The sequence below is a fragment of the Hyla sarda genome, chromosome 8 (assembly GCF_029499605.1).
Source record: "Hyla sarda isolate aHylSar1 chromosome 8, aHylSar1.hap1, whole genome shotgun sequence".
NCBI lineage: Eukaryota > Metazoa > Chordata > Amphibia > Anura > Hylidae > Hyla > Hyla sarda.
In genome coordinates, this window is record NC_079196.1 from 201545111 (window position 1) to 201567327 (window position 22217).

Here is a 22217-nt window from a genome sequence, read left to right on the forward strand (position 1 = left end):
TATAACAATATATGTCCTGTATGGATAATGACATAAAAGTAAAAAAAAAAAAAAACATGATGGAAACTTTACAAATCTGGTATTGCTGTAATCAGGCCGGCCTAAAGTACCAAAATAACATGTTGGCTCAACCACAAGGTAAATGGCGTAGAAAATGCATCCAAGAGGCTCAGAACAACTCCCATAATAAAGGTACTGCTGCAACCCCATAAGTTGTGTAAAAGAAGTGCAAGCTGTGGCAGACAGTAACCTATCTGAAAATTATATTGCCTTGGCAGCACAGGCTAAAAGCTGTCTCACTTTAGTGCAACCTGACTTTGCAAGACCTTAGACGGAGACTGGGTTTTCTGATCCCAGTGAAAGTATCACTTTGAAAGGTTGTGCCACAGGATTGAAAAGTTTTCTGTTCAACTAAAACATCATGATGCTTCGATGTCATTCTTTGTTTACCCATTTTCTTTACACATGCACCAAAATTTACACACGGGTGATCGGGAACAACCAAATCTTTTTCCACACTCATAAGAGTTTTCGATTTCTTTCCATTATTCACATTCACGCTCTTGGCAGGTTGCCCTTGTGCATTTATTTTTATCATGGAGGAGCTGACCATAACGTTTTTAATTTTACAATTTTAGTGTTGAAATTTGTGCTAGAAATGCAGAATGCAAGAAAATTGTTGAAAACTGAGTAATGCCAAATTGTTTACTGTTACCTGAAGTAGAAAAACATAAAGACATTAATAATCTTCCCTGAGGAATGTTCATGGAGCCAGAATGTGCAGCTATTAAGCATTGTTTTGTGTCATAGCTGTGATTTGTGTATTTACTATGAAGTCATAAATCTGGGTGACAAGTGCAGGGGTTCCATCAGTTTTACCAGAGGTGGTGGATTTAAAAAAAAATTATTTTAAAGTTGAAAATTCCTGAAATCCAAAGTTTGGCTTTGATTACAAAAAATATTTCACCCTGAGGGAGTTAGTCAAGGTTCCAGTCTATTTAGATTAGATGACCTGAACATTCGACAGTAATACATTCCTTATGACTTTCAGGAGGATTGAGTACTTGCTACCTCTCCAACTGTGCTTCTTATAAGATGGTGAATAATAATACACAGTGTTGGAAGGGGGGAGGGATTTAGGTTTTGGACGGGAAAATCTGCCTTCCAGGAAATGCATCCTGCTTTGAGGTTCTTCGCAAAATATCTATCTACACCAGTAGTTTGACCAAAACTCTCCAATGAGGAGGGGAGATGCTGGGAGGAAAGGGGGGGTGGGAAACACAGCGACAGGAGAGAAAAAAAAAAAACCATTTCCTCTGCTCCGAGAGAGACAGTTAGGAAATAAATTATCAAAATCCCATGCCAAAAATATATATATCCGTAAAACAAAAACTTCCTATCAGCTGCTGCCTCCCCATCCCCTCTCTCTGTGAGACTTGCTTTGCTTGCACACACACGCTATTGAGCTCTCACTGAGCGTTCATCTTCCAACAGCCGCAGGGAGAAACTCTGATTTCTTCTCCTCAAGTTCACTTTCTCCCTTGAAGTCTGTAGTCTTCAGTTTTGAATTCACCTTCAATATGGAAAGTTTTGCCCCTCTGCTTCTTAAGTGACTTCTACTTGACACCCACCTTGGTTGGGACTAAGAGGAGCCACATCTGGAACACATCTGTCTTCTTTGAGCGTGGGAAGGCGAGAGTCTGATTTCCACCATTCGTGGGGGCTCCTTTGCTTGGTGGGGTCCAGACGGGAATGCTGTTGCATCTCCAAGTGCCGGAGGTGGGGGTTGCCTTGCAGGAGTGTGGATAGAGTGGAGACAGAAACTTTTTGGGATTCCTTGCTTCAGATCTCCTTTTTCATGGGACTGCCAAGCCGGCGCGGCTGGCTGTGCCATTTCTGGGGGGCTTCTACCTCCCAAAATGAGCGGAGATGTCCTCTAGCTGCTCCTGACCCTGTGCGGTGCAGAAGGGCTCATCCTGTTTAAGCGGAGGTCCAGTGGCAGCAGGCAATGGGCATGCAAAAACTTGTGGCTGCGGCTGTGGCGGTAGCATTGGTATCGCTTATTCTCAACAATGTGGCTGCCTTCACACCAAACTGGGTATACCAAACGATGGAGGAAGGGCGCAAGCGCAGCGTTGGTCTTTGGAAAATGTGTTTGGCCGGTAGAGGATTAAACACCAGGCCAGGACAAGGAGATGAAAGGGTGTGCCAATCTATTGGTTGGGGGTCAGAACCATCTGGCTTGCAAGAATCCCGGAACACGGTCAAGTGTAAGTATGAGTGTAAATATACTCACTTCTCTCATGTTTCACCACTATCAATGAGTAGTACTTGTCATTGTGCATAAGAGGCAATTCATGGACTTCAGACCAATGAATGGTAGGAAGAACAATAATACGCTTCCCTCATAACTAAAATAATTATGTAATAGTTTAGAAAACAAAAAACAATCTGCACAGCTCCAAACTTTACTGAACAGCAGGAAGGTTTTTTATATCTACTAAGAAAATAGATTTAAATCTTATTGAAAAAATGTAAAAGTATAACCCTTTAATGACTGGCGTCAGATGTTGAATGTTGGTCAGACTGGTGGAAATTTTTAGGTCTATGGTCAGTTTATTCTTCAGCAATATCTCAGACTGATGCGGGAAGTTTTTGATTAGTTATGGCTAAATATTAGTATTAAGTTTCTGCCAAACAAACCGGTTAAACAGACTTGTACTCTGTGAAGGATGTGCTTAAGATATTCAGAGGTAACATACTATTCAAGGGTAACATCATGTAAAGCTATAACATTTCATTCTGATTTCTGCATTTGCCTAAATTCCTGGATATTTATAGGATTGTAGTGTATTGAAATATTTTTACAACTAAAGGAACAGACTTGTTATGATATGCAATAATTGATCCCATTGTTCATGATCAGTGGGATCTGCTTTACCATAAGATCTCATGACAAGGTCACCTGGACATTGAAGAGCTGTAAACACTGCCTACGCTCCTTCTAGTTAATAGTAGAAATTGATTTCGGAGACATCCAATACTTCTAGTGGTTTATGTCCTGTATAATTTTGTCTACAGACGTTCCAATTTATGGCGATGTTTCAATTTATGGCCTCATCACATACAGAGAAAGAATGGCTGTGTGTATATATAGACTCTATATGCTACTACGTGAAGGCCCAAAGGTCTGTATTACACACCTTTAGGCATCATGTTATCCCCTCTGCATAAATATGTGAAAAAACTAACTAAAAAACAAAGCTACAGTATGGCCCCATGGCAAGCTATGAATTATAAGGGGATTAAGGAATAGGTGAAATGTGGTGTACGTACCAAGTAGGATTTTTTTTAAAACTCATGTCCAGGTAAGTGAGAGGATCAAATATGGTTGTTATGGTAAATGCTCCATATGGCACACACATGAAGCAACTACCTAAGTGACTATGTATTAAGATGCATCATACATGAATACATCATACATGAATAGACAGAAATGATCATGCTGTTCATAGAGTCACGTATATGTAGTCAAGCAACCACATAAAATCAGCAATTTTGGTCAAAGAGCAATCACTTGTAAATTTTTATTAATTTTTTTTTTGGGGGGGGGATGGGGGTTGTGGACTAGCTCCTCCATAGATACAATAAAGTATTACACGGCTCTAATTGAAATCAGTGTGCTGTCTCTGTAATGTACAGGTTTGCAGCTGCTCTCTACTCTGGGTTGTAGTGGAGGGTCCTAAATGGTTCTATCCCTCATTTGAATTAGTATGAGTATTATGAAATGTTTATATTTTATTTATTTTAATTTTTAACCAAATAGCTATTAAAAGGGGCACTCCAGAATTTTTTTTCTGTTTTATTTTTACATTTCTTTAATTTTGTTTAGTAATTAAAATTTTATTAGAAAAATAATTACTATTTTATTGTTACATACTCTATACACCAAGTTGTAGCAGTAAGAGCTGATAGTGGGCTCTCTGCTGCCCCCAATGGCTGTGTCAGGAACTGCAGGGCTCCTCATGCCTTGAGGAGTCTATCCTAGTATTCTAAACTTTTATGCATTTTAGCATTAGAATATACAATACCCTGGGGGAGAAGGTCTGTCAATAGCACCAATCAGATCGCTTATTTCATTTTGAAAAGGGCCTATGAAAAATGAAAGAAGCAATCTGATTGGTTGCTATGGACAACTGGTCAACTTTTCCTCTGCACAGGTTTTGATAAATATCCCCCAATGTGCGTGGAAGCATTACTAGATTACTAGCAACACCTATAGCTCTTCTAGAGGCTGCCACCCACGTCCATAGTTCGGAACCCGATTGCATCCGCCTACCCTGTTTGACTGATAAAAAGGACATGGCTGGAATTACCCGGACTCTTGCCATGTTAGAGAACACCCCTTGGACTTTTAAGCCTCATTTACATATTACAAAAAGGATTATATTTAGGCACTGGAAAGGTCAATGGAGATGAAAAGGTATGCCATGAACCTTGATGATGAACCATATGTAGCTTATTTACACCCATGTTTAAAGGGGAACTCCAGTACAAAAGTTCTTATCCCCTAAGTGTCTGATCGTGGGGGGGTCCAATGGCTGGGACCCCCTGCGATCTGCGATCAAAGACGGCTATGTGCACAGAGTTGTGACAGAGCATTAATCGACACACCCCCTCCATGCATCTCTATGGGATAGCCAAAGATACAGCGCTCATGTATCTCCGACTTTCCCATTAAGATGCATTGAAGGGGTGTGTCGACCACCGCACACCATTCCGTGCATGAGGAGAGGCAGGGGGACTAATCGCTTGGACCTCCCGCAATCAGAAACTTCAGTATCAAAGTACCTCTTTAAAGGGGCACTCCACTGCCCCAGCGTCTAAAACTTTTAGTTCAGAACGCTGGGTGCGTAGGTCATGACGTCACACCCCCTCAATGCAAGTCTATGGGAGGGGGCGTGATGGCCGTCATGCCCCCTCCCATAGACTTGCATTGAGGGGGCGTGGTGTGACATCACGACCCCCGCAGCCCGTACCCAGCATTCGGAACTAAATGTTCCGGACCCTGGGGCAGTGGAGTACCCCTTTAACCCCTTAAGGACTCAGCCCATTTTGGCCTTAAGGACTCAGACAATTTAATTTTTACGTTTTCATTTTTTCCTCCTCGCCTTCTAAAAATCATAACTCTTTTATATTTTCATCCACAGACTAGTATGAGGGCTTGTTTTTTGCGCGACCAGTTGTCCTTTGTAATGACATCACTCATTATATCATAAAATGTATGGCGCAACCAAAAAACACTATTTTTGTGGGGAAATTAAAACGAAAAACGCAATTTTGCAAATTTTGGAAGGTTTCGTTTTCACGCCGTACAATTTATGGTAAAAATGACATGTGTTCTTTATTCTGAGGGTCAATACGATTAAAATGATTACATACTTTTCTATTATTGTTGCGCTTAAAAAAAATCAGAAAATTTTTAACCAAATTAGTACGTTTATAATCCCTTTATTTTGATGACCTCTAACTTTTTTATTTTTCCGTATAAGCGGCGGTATGGGGGCTCATTTTTTGCGCCATGATCTGTACTTTTTTTTGATACCACATTTGCATATAAAAAACTTTTAATACATTTTTTATAATTTTTTTTTAAATAAAATGTATTAAAAAAGTAGGAATTTTGGACTTTTTTTTTTTTTCGTTCACGCCGTTCACCGTACGGGATCATTAACATTTTATTTTAATAGTTCGGACATTTACGCATGCGTCGATACCAAATATGTCTATAAAAAAAAAAATTTATGCTTTTTGGGGGGTAAAATAGGAAAAAACGGACGTTTTACTTTTTTATTGGGGGAGGGGATTTTTCACTTTTTTTTTACTTTTACATTTTTTTTTTACACTTGAATAGTCCCCATAGGGGACTATTCATAGCAATACCATGATTGCTAATACTGTTCTGTTCTATGTATAGGACATAGAACAGATCAGTGTTTTCGGTGATCTTCTGCTCTGGTCTGCTCGATCACAGACCAGAGCAGGAGACGCCGGGAGCCGGAAGGAGGAAGGAGAGGGGACCTCCGTGCGGCGTTATGAATGATCGGATCCCCGCAGCAGCGCTGCGGGCGATCCGATCATTCATTCAAATCGCGCACTGCCGCAGATGCCGGGATCTGTATTGATCCCGGCACCTGAGGGGTTAATGGCGGACGCCCGCGAGATCGCGGGCGTCGGCCATTGCCAGCGGGTCCCTGGCTGCGATCAGCAGCTGGGATCAGCCGCGCATGACACGGGCATCGCTCCGATGCCCGCGGTTATGCACAGGACGTAAATGTACGTCCTGGTGCGTTAAGTACCACCTCACCAGGACGTACATTTACGTCCTGCGTCCTTAAGGGGTTAAAGGGGTACTCCCGTGGAAAACTTTTTTTTTTAAATCAACTAGTGCCAGAAAGTTAAACAGATTTGTAAATTACTTCTATAAAAAAAAATCTTAATCCTTCCAGTACTAATTAGCTGCTGAATACTACAGAGGAAATTGTTTTCTTTTTGGAACACAGAGCTCTCTGCTGACATCATGACCCCAGTGCTCTCTGCTGACATCTCTGTCCATTTTAGGAACTGTCCAGAGCAGCATATGTTTGCTATGGGGATCTCCTACTCGCTATTCTGCAGCTAATAAGTACTGGAAGGATTAAGATTTTTTAATAGAAGTAATTTACAAATCTGTTTAACTTTCTGGCACCAGTTGATTAAAAAAAAAAGTTTTCCACAGGAGAACCCCTTTATGGTCTGCTAAACTATCTAGTCACCAGGCTAGGTTCACATCTGTATTAAATGTTCAAAACAACAATACTGTATAGTGTTTTTATACAGAATCCTGTATGTTTTTTTTATTTCAATGACCAGAAATTTGCAATAGGACCTGCACAAAAAAGGAAAAATCTAGGATGCCTTCAAAGATTCTATCCAGAAAAATCTGGTATTTTCCTGCCAGTCCAAGAATGAAGACATTCTGAGGCCTATCCCTTATCCCTGTGTAATGTAGTTTAGGATATTAACCTCTTCCGTTAGTGAAAGGAGAGAGAGAGCTGTAGTGTGATACGGTTCTGGCCAGCATGGAAATGGTTACACAGAAAATGCACAGCATGCATTAGGTCACTGGTAATAAAACATTCATCATTCACTTTCCTTCCCCCCCTCTGCGCTCCCCCAAAGGTCAAATACCACATGTAGAAAGCAGTGTGTATAACAGTGTGCAGCTTAGTGAAGTGCATGTTACAGGATAGTGTGTGCAGCGCCAGCCAGCGCTCCAAGCCAATTCTCTGCCGCCATGTTCATTCTCTAACAAACCACTATACTTTATAACTTGTGTGATCGCTGCCTTGGGGTTATTAAAGGGGTACTCCAGCGAGTAAATGAATATGTGCAATACACAGGATAGAGGATAAGTGTCTGATCGCAGGGTGTTCCGAACGGACTCCATGCATTCTCTATGGGAGCACTGGATATACATGAGCCGTGTACTCAAGTATCTCCGGCGCTCCCCAGAGGTAATGCATGGTATGTTGGACCCATGCTCCATAGATGCTAGATCGGCAGCGGTCCTATCATTAGGATCCTTATTATCACCAGAATGTGGGACCCATTCCAAAGTGAGGAGAAGCATAACATGCTCTGTCAATGTATTCAAAGCAGCAGATTTAGTTTTAGAGGAGATGTCCTACGGAGTAACAGAGATGCATTCAAAGAATATATAAGTGTCATAGGACTTGGGGATGTTTCCTGCTGATTAAATAAGACTATTCAACAACTTGCCAATGCAGCAGAATAATAAGCACAGAATCATTACAGGATAAGTAATGTAATGTATGTACACAGTGATCTCACCAGCAGAATAGTGAGTGCAGCTCTGGAGTATAATACAGGATATAACTCAGGATCAGTACAGGATAAGTAATGTAATGTATGTACACAGTGACCTCACCAGCAGAATAGTGAGCACAGCTCTGTCGTATAATACAGGATATAACTCAGGATCAGTACAGGATAAGTAATGTAATGTATGTACACAGTGACCTCACCAGCAGAATAGTGAGTACAGCTCTGGAGTATAATACAGGATATAACTTAGGATCAGTACAGGATAAGTAATGTAATGTATGTACACAGTGATCTCACCAGCAGAATAGTGAGTGCAGCTCTGGAGTATAATACAGGATATAACTCAGGATCAGTACAGGATAAGTAATGTGTATACACAGTGACCTCACCAGCAGAATAGTGAGTACAGCTCTGGAATATAATACAGGATATAACTCAGGATCAGTATAGGATAAGTAATGTAATGTATGTACACAGTGACCTCACCAGCAGAATAGTGAGTACAGCTCTGGAGTATAATACAGGATATAACTCAGGATCAGTACAGGATAAGTAATGTAATGTATGTACACAGTGACCCCACCAGCAGAATAGTGAGTACAGCTCTGGAGTATAATACAGGATATAACTCAGGATCAGTACAGGATAAGTAATGTAATGTATGTACACAGTGACCTCACCAGCAGAATAGTGAGTACAGCTCTGGGGTATAATACAGGATCAGTAATGTAATGTATGTACACAGTGACCTCACCAGCAGAATAGTGAGTACAGCTCTGGAGTATAATACAGGATATAACTCAGGATCAGTACAGGATCAGTAATGTAATGTATGTACACAGTGACCTCACCAGCAGAATAGTGAGTAAAGTTCTGGAGTATAATACAGGATATAACTCAGGATCAGTACAGGATCAGTAATGTAATGTATATACACAGTGACCTCACCAGCAGAATAGTGAGTACAGCTCTGGAGTATAATACAGGATATAACTCAGGATCAGTACAGGATCAGTAATGTAATGTATGTACACAGTGACCTCACCAGTAGAATACAGAGTACAGCTATGGAACTAACTGTAACTTAGGCCTGATATAAGAGAAGTAAAGCTGGACAGGATATCCAGAACCACATGTGCAGGATACACAACAGCATGTGTAATTCACACAAAGACTATGCAGTGTAATAATGAGATCCTTATCGAGACAGAAGATTTTAATAGAAGTTGCCATAGCAGAAGGCCATAACATTCATACACAACAGCAGCGTAGACATTAACATCCACTGTTGTCGCTGGACTTTAAACAATCCCTGCTGTGGCACCTTCTTCAGTATTGTCCTTATCAAGGCTCTATGTGTGTGGAGATACAGTGCCTACAATTACGGGAAACTTAATAGACATAGATCAGGAATTATTTTAAGGACTTTTCTGCTTTTGAACTAGAATTCCCATATCTATATGTATTTTTTTTTTCATAATGTTCAGCAACTTAGTAAGGGTGCATTTACCACGTTTTTGTTTCTGCTTAATGTATATGATTTTCAGGAAAGAACATATACGTTAATGGATGCTGCTGTATGCAATCTGTTCCCAACTGAGTTACATCATAAGAAAAACAAATCTTAACCCATAACATATTTTTTTTTGTGTGTGTGTGTGTACACAATAATGTAGTTGACTATGTTTCCGCACACAATGCATACAACGAAATTAAACATAATGTACTGGAAATGGTGAAATGGAGACAAAAAAAAACTACGATATGAATTAACTAATATTTGGCTTAAAGGGGTATTCCGATGCCCAGCATTTGGAAAAAACTGTTCCGGATGCTGGGGCAGTGGAGTACCCCTTTAAAAGCTGCAGCCTCCTATTGAAATCAGCAACCTCCCATTGAAAGCAGCAGCCTCGCACTGAAAGCAGCAGCATCCCATTGAAAGCAGCAGCATCCCATTGAAAGCAGCAGCCTCCCACTGAAAGCAGCAGCCTCCCACTGAAAGCAGCAGCCTCCCACTGAAAGCAGCAGCCTCCCACTGAAATCAGCAGCCTCCCACTGAAATCAGCAGCCTCCCACTGAAAGCAGCAGCCTCCCACTGAAAGCAGCAGCCTCCCATTGAAAGCAGCAGCCTCCCATTGAAAGCAGCAGCCTCCCATTGAAAGCAGTAGCCTCTCATTGAAAGCAGCACCCTCCCATTGAAATCAGCAGCCTCCCACTGAAAGCAGCAGCCTCCCATTGAAAGCAGCAGCCTCCCATTGAAAGCAGCAGCCTCTCATTGAAAGCAGCACCCTCCCATTGAAATCAGCAGCCTCCCACTGAAAGCAGCAGCCTCCCACTGAAATCAGCAGCCTCCCACTGAAAGCATCAGCCTCCCACTGAAAGCATCAGCCTCCCACTGAAAGCAGCAGTCTACCACTGAAAGCAGCAGCCTCCATTGAAAGCAATGAGAGGATGCTGCCAGCGGAATATACATTGAATTTCCTCATGGAAATTCAGTGCATAATTTCTGTAGTAGTAAACATCTCCTAAAGCTAAACTCAAAACGATGCTGGTAACATGCAGTGCATTATGGGAGCTAACCTGTCAGGTGACATGTCTTACAGCATCAGGGAGCTGAACTGTTGTCTGCTTCCAGTGGCGATCATCGGATGCCAACATATCCCATAAATATTTATCCAGTTTTATGCTGTCATCTCTCCCTAGTGACGGCTGCTGACAGTCAGAAATATTACATTTTATTCTATGGCTTTACATGAGATTCAATGCTCTGTAACAGAGAAAACAGAGCCGCAACAATTATAAACAGAAATAATAAACATTTATTTATATCGAATTTTGCTTTTAGGCTACATCCTTCCGGTGATGGAATATCGCTTTAAACACGAAGGCGGTTACATCTTTCCATACATCTTGGCTCCTAGAGATACTATTTTTGCCCGTCTCTCTAAAATGTTTCTTTGTAGAAATCTATGTTTTTTTTTTTCTAAATTAAGAAAACTGTAAACATAAAATGGGTGTAGTGACATGATGTTTCCTGTCTCCCCGTACAGTGCAGTTTGACATGATGAGGGCATGTAATCTGATTGCTACGGTTGCTCTGACTGCTGGGCAGCTCATCTTCCTCATGGGTCTAGTGGAGCTGCCCATCATTACCCAAGACTCTCAGTGGTGGGAAGAAGCCATAGCTGCTGTCTTTCAACTTGCAAGTAAGTATGACATGTGAAAAATGTGACTCGTATGCTTATGGCAGTGTTTCCCAACCAGGGTGCCCCCAGCTGTTGCAAAACTACAACTCCCAGCATGCCCGGACAGCTAAAGGCTGTCCGGGCATGCTGGGAGTTGTAGTTTTGCAACAGCTGGAGGCACCCTGGTTGGGAAAAACACTGGTTTATAGAGATGTTTAGTGTCACACATACAGTAGATACATTAGTTGTAAATACAGTAGATACATTAGATACATACAGTAGATACAGTAGATACATTAGCCATTAGCTACTAGGAAGGGCTATGGCAGTGGTCTTCAAATTGTGGACCTTAAAACCTTAAAGGGGTACTCTGCTGGAAACATCTTATCCCCTATCCAAAGAATAGGGCATAAGAGGTTAGATAGCGATCTCCGCTGTGGCCCTGTCATTTGTTGCATGGAGCAAACTCCGCTCCGTGCCCGATGACTGGCGATGCTTCATTCATGTGTATTGGCATGAGGGCTATATACTAGCAGTCACACCCCCTCCCATAGACATGAACAGAGGGTGCATGGTGTGACGTCACGAATGCGAAAACTGCAAGCTTACAGCTTACGTGTTCTGGACACCGCCGCTGCAGGCTAGGAGATCGCGGGGTCCCAACCGACGGAACCCCGCAATCAAACATCTTATCCCCAATCCTTTGTATAGGGGATAAGATGTTTCCAGCAGAGTACCCCTTTAACTCCCAGGATGGAGATCCATAGTTTGGAGACCACTGGGCTATAGCAAAAGAAGATACTGAACAAAGTTTTCTAAGAATGGAGCTAAGTTGACTATTTCCAGTCCCATTTTTTCTTAGAAGCTAACGGTAAATGTCATGCACTTTCAGTGGTGTCAGACCCAACAAGGAGATGACAAATGGTCTACTCCAAGTGGTTGGTATTCTGCAGTGGACTAGAAGGCTAGCCAGTGATACCGGGTCCTGGTGGAAGAGGTAGCTGTATCTCTAGAGGGGCGAGTTCGGACTCTCACACTACAGATTATGAACGGAATCTCCGCTTGCAGAATTCCCCGAGCGGACATTCCATTCTGGCGACTGCCGCCGAAATACTTCGGCAGTACGGCCGCGCGGCACTGCGCCGTCACCATTGACGACTATGCAGTGTTCGCGGACTTCCGCGCAAAGAATGAACATGTTCTTTCTTTGCGCGGAACAATTTCAGCGGCGGACAATTGTCTCTCAGAAACCCATTCACACTGATGTTTATGTTCACAGCACGTAATTCCGTTCACGGAATTCCGCTCACAGAATTCCGTGAGAATTACATAGTGTGAACATACCCTAACACTCCTAGCATGAATTTGGATCACCAACATGAGTGCTACCTTAAAGGGGTGCTCCGCCCCTAGACATCTTATCCCCTACCCCAGACATCCGGTGCACGGAGCAAACTGGCGATGCGGGGCAGAGGCTTGTGACATCACAGTCATGCCCCCTTAATGCATGTCTATGGGAGGGGGCGTGACGGCCGTCACGCCCCCTCACATAGACTTGCATTGAGGGGGCGTGGCCTTGATGTCACGAGCTGGGCAAGCCCGTGACGTCACGAGCCTCCGGCGCTGCTCCCGATGCTCTAAATGAACGCCGCTTACAGCAGGGAGATCATGGGGGTCCCCAGCCAGCGGCGGGACACCCGCAATCAGACATCTTATCCCCTATCCTTTGGAGTACCCCTTTAACCCTATTGTGGAAGAATAGACATGACTCCAATATCTAGTACAAAGTGGAAGCGTCCATTACGGTCTCTGGTCTTTGAATAATATGTTATAAAAACCGGTATGGATGTGATATTCAGGCGTCACATATTTTTGTCCTGTAGTATATGACCTCACGCTGGTCATCTGTGCTTCAAGTGGATGGAGTCAGTCTTTATCTAGTTCGTTTTTCTTACAGTTCGGGTTATTCTTATGTATTTGAACATATACTGCATATATTTAAGCACATACGTAAGCAAAAAAGAAAAAAAAAACAAGAACATGATGTTCCACTTCAATGCCCTGATTATAAAGCCTGCGAACACCTGCAGTGCTATCACAGGCTTAATAGTTTATACAGTAAAGTATTTTCCATTATCTCATTATGGCATTCTACGGGACTACCCCTTTAAGCTGCTTCCTCAACAGTTTTTCTCTTCCAAAGCCCCCCTTTCGATTTTTCATGTCCCAAGCTTTCAAGGCCCAGTTTGCATAACAGGTAGTAACAGGCATTTCCTCCTCCTGTGAGGGGACATCCTGGCGCCCTTCAGTCTCTGTCCCTTCGCCCAGTGTTCGGAGCAGACTGCAGCACAAAAAAAGGAAGTTCGGGGCAGGCTAAATATAGCCATGGGGAGTGTGCATGCTGCTGTGTGCCATGAGAGACAAAATAACAACACACTCAGCTTCCTTCCCATTCACAACAGGCAGGATGACTGCGGCCGCGGCAAAGAAAGCTGCTAATCCGTGTAACCACTGCGGGGCATCCATACTGTAATACAGTGTTTCCCAAACAGGATGCCTCCAGCTGTTGCAAAACTACAACTCCCAGCATGCCCAGACAGCCAAAGGCTGTCCGGGCATGCTGGGGGTAGTAGTTTTGCAACAGCTGGAGGCATCCTGGTTGGGAAACACTGCATTACAGTATGGATGCCCCGCAGTGGTTAGGGTGCATTCACACCACGTTTTTGCAATACAGTTCCCGTATCAGGTTTTTGATGAAAAACTGATTCGTCAAAACTGGACTAAACTGTATCAAAACACGTGTTCTAAATTTTTTTTATAAAGTAATAAGAACAAAGCTAGAATAAAAATGCTTTTAAAGCTGCGCCTGTAAGATAACTTTTCATTATGAGGGACACACTAATACAACTTACTCTTTTCGTTTTTAGGTTTTGTTCTGGTCATAGGTCTGGTGACCTTCTACCGAATTGGACCCCACACGACCTTATCCTGGTCCTGCTACCTAGATATTGGTGCTTGCCTACTGGCAACTTTGGCCGCTGCTATCCTGATTTGGAACATCCTCCACCGGCGGGAAGACTGTATGGCACCTCGAGTCATTGTCATCAGCCGTACACTCACTAACCGCTTCCGCAGGGGCCTGGACAATGATTATGTTGAATCTCCCTGCTGATGAGGGCACAGAGAGGGGACACCATTGATAGTCTTCATATGGTATACGGATCGACGCCTTTCTCAATTCAGCAAGTGGTGTAAATCCATACGTATTAAATGCATACATATGTATCACACCATTTATTCACTTACAGAGGGCCTCTTCTATTATTATGGACATCTCACAATGTGTATGGATACAATATGGAGAACCTACCATGGTTATACATCACTGTGTTTATAAGGTGCTACAAGAAGGTGGCTGCAGATTCTGACCTTTCTTGTGTTGGACCTTTCATGAGACCATGATGCTTCACTGTGCTTGCACCGGTGCAACGCAGCACTTTTTTTTTTTTTTTACCTACGAGTCCGAAACTTAAAATATTCCAGGACCAAAGTGCTTAGGATTCTCCATTTATGAAACTAGTCAGCAATTAACTGAAAACCAAAAGGTCATTCTCCTTATGATGCATTGAAGGATCTGCATACTGAGCAAAGAAAGATTTCACAAGTGACCTATTTTATATCCTATTAATGTATTAAAATAACCAATAGCAGCATATTTTTATGTTTTGTTATTTATCACCATTTTGCATTATAAAGTAAAAAAAAAAAATTACCATTGAACGTTTTTTTAATACGACCACACATTATTATCCAGCAGCCACCAAGATAATCTAGCTTAAAAATGCTAAGTAGGTATCACTAGCAGATTAAAAAAAAATGTAAATAAAAGATTAAAATAGTTTTCATTAGAATCACTGCACCATTAAAGGGTTTGGAACAAACTGTTCCGAACGCTGGAGCCGTCGCCGGGAGCTTGTGACGTCATAGCCCCGCCCCCTCATGATGTCACACCCAACCCCCTCAATGCAAGTCTTTGGGAAGGGGCGTGACAGCCGTGCCCGGAGTGGAGAAGATGACCCCCGGAGAAGAAGAACAGCCCGGACCGGTTCACCCTCCACCCGGAATGCCGCCGGACACTACAGGAAGGAAGGATGACCCAGACCACCCTGACAGGTAGGGGGAGAGAAGCGGGTGGTGGCGGCGGCCTATGGCACCGCAAAAGCCACTGCAGTGCATTGATTTAAAGCGCCCGCTTTAAATCAATGATCTGCAGCGGTGTCTCGGGGGGTTAAATAGCCGATAACTTATACCGGAATATCGATATAAGTTATCGGCTATCGGCCCTAACCTCCACCGATTATCGGTATCGGCCCTAAAAAAAATGATATTGGTCGATCCCTAGTTCTAAGGCTGGGTTCACACTTTTAAAATCAAAAGAAATATACAGCTGTAAAATAGATATAAAAACGGCTGCATTATTATAGAGTGCGAGCACTAAGGGACGCTTTTCCATAGACTTTAATGGAACACATCATTAAAATAAAAAAAGCTTTTTTTTTATACATATTTTCCAGCCATATTTTTTTTTTTTTTTTTTCACTGTCTGAATGCAGCCCAAGCTGCTTACTCCAACAGTTCTGAAAAATCCTCAATGTCGCCCTATCCTCTTCTTCTGCGGATCCTCAATACAAGCCAAATCTACTTCCTTTTCAACTCATCATTTACTGAGCACTTCCTAAGTGGTGTGAAAATGTCCCTATTAAAGAAACAACTTGCACCATAGTGTGGATTTCCTTTTGAAGTCACAGCTTGAGTGAATTTCCTTTGTCAATTGAGAGACGCATCAGTCTCCTAAACAATCATGGTCCTCAGCAAAAAGGGTCCAAGGCCACTTCCCTTTAAATTTAAGTGTGAAATCCACATTGAGGGTGTATTCACACGTACAGTATCCTGCACATAATTGATGCGCAGGATTTGATGCTGCAGATTCCAAAAATAAATATTAAAAGGTTGTCTCATACAGATACTGATGGATTATTGCTTCCCATCCTTTCACACACATGCCTGTTCTGAAGGCATGTAAACTTTCTGAACAGGGAGAGAGGAGAAAACTGCTGGCAATCACATATTAAGGTGGCATACCACCCCTCGGAACAAAAGGGTCGGGCAGGTGAAATCCAATATGTCTACATCAGCTGTCAGGAAGAGTAGAGTCACCACAATACACACTAGATGATGGCCGGTCTCACCAAAATCAGCGGATCCTGCCTAAACATATCAAATGGGTATGGCCAGCTTAAAGGGGTACTCCAATCCTAGACATCTTATCCCCTATCCAAAGGATAAGGGATAAGATATCTGATCGTGGGGTCCTGCCGCTGGTGACCCCTGCGATCTCGTCTGCAGTACCCCCAGACATCTGGTGCACGAAGTGAACTTCGTTCCGTGCCAGATGACTGGCGATACGGGGCGGAGGCTCATAACGTCACAGCCATGCCCCGCTTGTGATGTCAAGGCCACGCCCCCACAATGCAAGTCTATAGGAGGGGGCGTGATGGTCGTCACGCCCCCTCCCATAGACTTGCATTAAGAGGGTGTGGCCGTGACGTCACGAGCCTCCGGCGCTGCACCCGACGTTCTAAACGAACACCGAATGCAGCAGAGAGATTGCAGGGGTCCCCAGCAGCGGGACCCCCGCGATCGGACATCTTATGCCTTATCCTTTGGATAGGGGATAAGATGTCTAGAGGCGGAGTACCCCTTTAAAGGGGTACTCCGGTGGAATTTTTATTTTTTTAAATGAACTGATGCCAGAGTTGAACAGATTTGTAAATGACTTCTATTAAAAATATTTACCCTTCCAGTACATTTTAGCAGCTGCATGCTACAGAGGAAATTATTTTCCTTTTGAATTTCTTTTTTGTCTTTTCCACAGTGCTCTCTGCTGACACCTCTGTCCGTGTCAGGAACTGTCCAGAGCAGGAGAGGTTTGCTATGGGGATTTTCTCCTGCTCTGGACAGTTCCTGATACGGGCATCAGGTGTCAGCAGAGAGCACTGTGGAAAAGACAAAAAAGAAATTCAAAAAGAAAAGAATTTCCTCTATAGTATACAGCCAATAAAAAGCACTGGAAGGGTAAAGATTCTTTAATATAAGTAATTTACAAATCTCTTTAACTTTCTGGCACTAGTTGATTTAAAAAATATTTCCACCAGAGTACCCCTTTAAGTTATATTTAGTTTACTGTCTTCTCCGCATGGTGATTGACTATAACCATTAAAGGGGTACTCCGGTGAAAAACTTTTTTTTTTTTTTAAATCAACTGGTGCCAGAAAGTTAAACAGATTTGTAAATAACTTCTATTAAAAAATCTTAATCCTTCGTGTACTTATTAGCTGCTGAATACTACAGTGGAAATTCTTTTCCGTTATAAACACAGAGCTGTCTGCTGACATCATGAGCACAGTGCTCTCTGCTGACATCTCTGTCCATTTTAGGAACTGTCCAGAACAGCATATGTTTGCTATGGGGATTTCCTTTTACTCTGGACAGTTTCTAAAATGGACAGAGATGTCAGCAGAGAGCACTGTGCTCGTGATGTCAGCAGACAGCTCTGTGTTTCAAAAAGAAAAGAATTTCCGCTGTAGTATTCAGCAGCTAATAAGTACAGGAAGGATTAAGATTCTTTCTGGCACCAGTTGAATTAAAAAAAAAAAAAAAAAAAAAGCTTTTCACCGGAGTACCTCTTTAAACCTCCAGAAACTTGCTTGTTCCACTACAAACAAGTTTAGAGATTGGTGGGGGTCACAGTGGTCGAATCCCATATATGAAACATATGGAATAATCTGGTGACTGATGCAACTTGGAAAGATGCTGTATAATGTTTTTTTATAAAAAAAAAAAAAATTTATAAAAACACCATTCCCTACTGACCAGTGGGCATCTCTAGAAAACAAACACCCATTTTAACCATTGTAAATAGGTAAAATAAACACCCATTGTATATGTGTACAGACACACTGATCCTCCTACCTCTTTATGAGCTTGATCGACTTGAAGGCTTCGTCCATGTCTCCTACAGTGAGGTAGAAGCTAAAGTTCAGCAGGGCATCTCGTGTTACCTTCTCACAGTCCTCTAGTCCAATGAAGTCTCGCAGTGGCTTCTTGGCCACCATTTGGGGGATCTGTGGTGTGCCCACTTCTGTACTTTCAGGTTTGTCTTCATCTTCACCAGGCTGTAAATGTCCAAAGCATAAGAAAAGAATAGAGCTTCCTATTGTTACACAGGCAGCAGAATGCACATCTATCATAAGGTGCATTTTACAGTGTATTTTTATAGAAGAACTCTACTCAAATATCATTAAATAGTTTATGGTGCCCTGATCACACACCTTTTTACAGTTTTTTTGATATGTCCTTCTGTTTCCGAGGTAGGCTGGGTTCACATCACGATTTTGCCATACTGTTTTCAATCAGTTTAAAAAAAAAAAAAAAAAAAAAAAAAAAACGTATGGCAAAAAAACGGATGGAACAGTATGGGAAAAAGTAAATTGTATGCGTTTGTAAACAGTATACTGTTTTTAAAAGTGCATACAGTTCTGTCCGTTTTTATAGAAAAAAAAAACATACGTTTTTAATGGGAGGGGTTTTGGGTGGGGACTTTGGGATGCAAATGCGCATATGCAAAGTAAAAACCGTATACGGTTTCCCGTATGGAACTGTATACATGTGCGTTTCCCATTGACGTCCATGTTAAAAAAAACGTATGTGGTTGCAGTACTGTTTTTAAACCGGAGACAAAATCGTGGTCAACCATAGTTTTGACTCCGGTTTAAAAACTGTACTCCAACCGCATACGTTTTTTTTTTTTTTTTAACATGGACGTCAATGGGAAACGCACATGTATACGGTTCCATACGGGAAAAACGTATACGGTTTTTACTTTGCACATGCGCATTTGCATCCTAAAGTCCCCACCCAACACCCCTCTCATTAAAAATGGACAAAATTTTCAAAAACGTATGTTTTTTTTTTCTATAAAAACGTACGGAACTGTATGCACTTTTAAAAACAGTATACTGTTTACAAACACATACGGTTTACTTTTTCTCATACTGTTCCATCCGTTTTTTTGCCATACGGTTCTCTTTAGAAAAACTGATTGAAAACAGTATGTCAAAAACGTGATGTGAACCCAGCCTTATCTGGGTTTATAATTTGTCTGACAATTCAGGGAATCAGTCAGAAGGGCGTTAACTTCATTTTAATAATAGGAGTGACTATAAGTTGATGGGCGGAGTTATACGGTCAAGGGGTGTGAATGTTATGCATTGAGGGGAGTGTATGCCTAAAACACCCCTGACTGTATAATCCCGCCCATTACCCACCCCGTCATTCCCAATATGAGAAATAATTTAATGCCCATCTGACTAGCACTAGCGATCATCCGACAGATCCAAGACATTTGTTACAGTGCGCTATCTCCCGAGCGCGCGACCTGTGCACGAGGAACGCCGCCGGGTTATTCACTCTACATACCGCATCCAGCCGCTATTTTAATCACAAGTATAAAGCTAACCGGGCTATCTACACCAAGGATTCGATACTTGCTGACCGCCTTCATTCCCAGTTGGTCCGACCAAGGGACTCCGCTTGACAGCGCTGCAGTTCCCCCAAACGGTGCCCACCACCAAGTGCTGCGCCCTTAGGAGTCGGCCGAGACTCCAGCAGCACGATCCCTGACTGAGGCTAGTCACCGGGCGAAATACGCTATACAGCCGGTCCACAGGACTACACCGAAGGGAGATCCATGGTATCCCGGGAGCGGTGAGCATTTTATGGAGTTTATTGCCAACTGGTTCATTTGATATTTTGCGGTATATACAGAGATACTTAAAGATCGATTTTAAGCGACTATCCACAAAGCGCTATATTGTATCACTATATCGGTGGAATTTAGTTGCCACTGGCTGGACAGATACAATAGCAATTGACTAACCGTTATCTGCAGCTGCTACATTGTATCGGTTTTATTGAAGAGCTCTGAGAACAGGAATGAACATTTGTACTGTGCTTTTCTACAGGATTAGTAGATCGCCCTATTGATCACACAGGCTCAAATCGCAGAATAATTTTATAGTTGTTATTTTTAGTTTATATTTAATTTTAGTTTTTAGTTGCTATTTTTATATTGGGATTATTATATATTTTACTGTGTATTAAATTAATTAGGGGAGTACAAGGGCCCTGTGCATTCCCTATTTAATTCATTTTTTCTATATTAATAAATACAAATTATTCTAAACCAGATATCTTTGACCTTTGAGCCCCATTTACTTTTAATATATTGTCCCTATTTTTTACACCGTGGGTATAGGTGTTTGTTGGGTTGGTCGGGTCTTCAGTGACGGTCAGATAGACAGGAGCCTCTCCATTGTGTTTATATGATTCCCTGAATTGTCAGACAAATTCTAAACCCTCATATCTAAGGAACGAGAGGACGTAACAAGGATTGGTAAACAGATGTGTGATCAGGGCAGCATATGTTATTTAAAGGGGTACTCCAGTTTTCAAATCAACCGATGCCAGTAAGGTAAACAGATTTGTAAATGACTTCTATTTAAAAATCTTAATCCTTCCAGTACTTATCAGCTGCTATATGATCCAGCGAAAGTTGTGTAGTTCTTAAGGGTATGTTCACACGAGCGTATTTTCTGCTGCAGATTTTGCTGGCCAATAACTTCAATGGGCAGCAAAATCTGCTGAAGCAGAAAATACGCATGTGTGAACACTCCCTTACAGTCTAACCACAGCGCTCTCTGCTGCCACCTCTGTCTGTATCAGGAACTACTTTCTTTTTGTTGCCTAGTGTCAGCCTCCTAGTGGCAGCAGCATATATCCACGGTCTCTGTGTCCCGTAATAATGCTCTCTGATGCCACCTCTGTCTGTCTCAGGAACTGTACAGAATAGGAGAGGTTTGCTATGGGGATTTGCTTCTACACTAGACAGTTCCTGACAGGGACAAAGGTGGCAGTCAGACTGGAAAGAATTACACAACTTCCTCTGGAGCATACAGCAGCTGATAAGTACTGGAAGGATTAAGATTTTAATATAGAAGTTATTAACAAATCTGTATAATTTTTTGGCACCAGTTGATTTCAAAACTTTTGTTTTCAATCGGAGTACCCCTTTAATGATAATAACAAGTAATTTTTTGGAGTTAACTACAGGTCCTGTTTGAAGGGTGAATCTTAAGAGATCATAGTACAAAAGAGTGATCTTATAAGGCTAACTATTCACATGAACTATGTGAGAAAGAGTAATGAACATAGAGGCAGCATGGGGAAGTGTCGCTAATCCAGTGCCTGAGACAGCTGATAAAAGCGAACAATAGATCCTATTTATCTGTTTTTTTTAATACAGAGACATATATTCCATATCTCTTGTATACTTATGTTTAGATGTCTGACAGCACAATTTTTTTTCTTCTTTTTTATCTATTTATTGCCATTATCCTACATCTTTACATTGCATCCTGTAGTGTGGCATGTCACCGCCTGGCTAAACATTAGTACAGTGTGTGCCCCAAGCTGTGGCCCTCCAGCTGCTGCAAAACTACAACTTTGGCTGTCAGGACATGGTGGGAGTTGTAGTTTTTTCACAACTGGAGAGTCACAGGTTGGGGCACACTGCATTAGCAGAACATTTATAGCTCTGAAAGGCACTAATGCTTGTTAGATTACCTAAAGTTAACCTTGACAAGAACTACCGTATATACTCGAATATAAGCCGACCCAAATATAAGCCAAGGCCCCTAATTTCACCCCAAAAACCCAGGAAGTTATTGACTCGACTATAAGCCTAGGGTGGGAAATACATCATCCCCCCATGTCATCATCCAGACCCCGGTCATCATCCCCCCCCCTTCATCATCACCACCTGTCAATCCCTTCATCAGTGGTCTTCAACTTGCAGACCTCCAGATGTTGCAAAACTACAACTTCCAGCATGCCCAGAGTTATTTTGTAAAGATTTCAGTGCACATTTCCAAGTGAAACTTTGCATGTAGAAGGAGCCAAATCAAGAAAAACAAAAAAACAAACAAAATACTACATGACGGTGCATTCATACTTACAACAGGCTGA

The 22217-nt window shown here is 42.1% G+C and overlaps 2 protein-coding genes across 5 annotated transcripts in view; one reads left to right on the forward strand and one right to left on the reverse strand.

The window, feature by feature from the left end:
• Positions 1 to 22217, reverse strand: part of IFT140 (intraflagellar transport 140) — a 128202-nt gene that overhangs the window by 36319 nt on the left and 69666 nt on the right. For all 4 annotated transcript variants that reach the window (XM_056533603.1, XM_056533601.1, XM_056533599.1 and 1 more), the window contains one exon: positions 18105 to 18307. In XM_056533603.1, the coding sequence (XP_056389578.1) occupies positions 18105 to 18307 (203 nt within the window). The remainder of the gene's footprint in view (positions 1 to 18104; positions 18308 to 22217) is intronic.
• On the forward strand, positions 1260 to 14820 carry TMEM204 (transmembrane protein 204). Its single transcript, XM_056533604.1, has 3 exons — positions 1260 to 2270; positions 10938 to 11093; positions 14000 to 14820. The coding sequence occupies exons 1-3, from the start codon at positions 2009 to 2011 to the stop codon at positions 14242 to 14244; spliced, it is 663 nt and encodes a 220-aa protein (XP_056389579.1). The 5' UTR covers positions 1260 to 2008; the 3' UTR covers positions 14245 to 14820.

What these genes read in the sequence shown, in the direction of transcription:
- TMEM204 (XM_056533604.1), top strand. Translation starts at nt 2,009, where the DNA reads ATGGGCATGCAAAAACTTGTGGCTGCGGCTGTGGCGGTAGCATTGGTA. An exon ending in ATCCCGGAACACGGTCAAGT is followed by an intron (nt 2,271 to 10,937) that starts GTAAGTATGAGT and finishes CTCCCCGTACAG; the next exon opens with TGCAGTTTGACATGATGAGG. An exon ending in TGCTGTCTTTCAACTTGCAA is followed by an intron (nt 11,094 to 13,999) that starts GTAAGTATGACA and finishes TTTCGTTTTTAG; the next exon opens with GTTTTGTTCTGGTCATAGGT.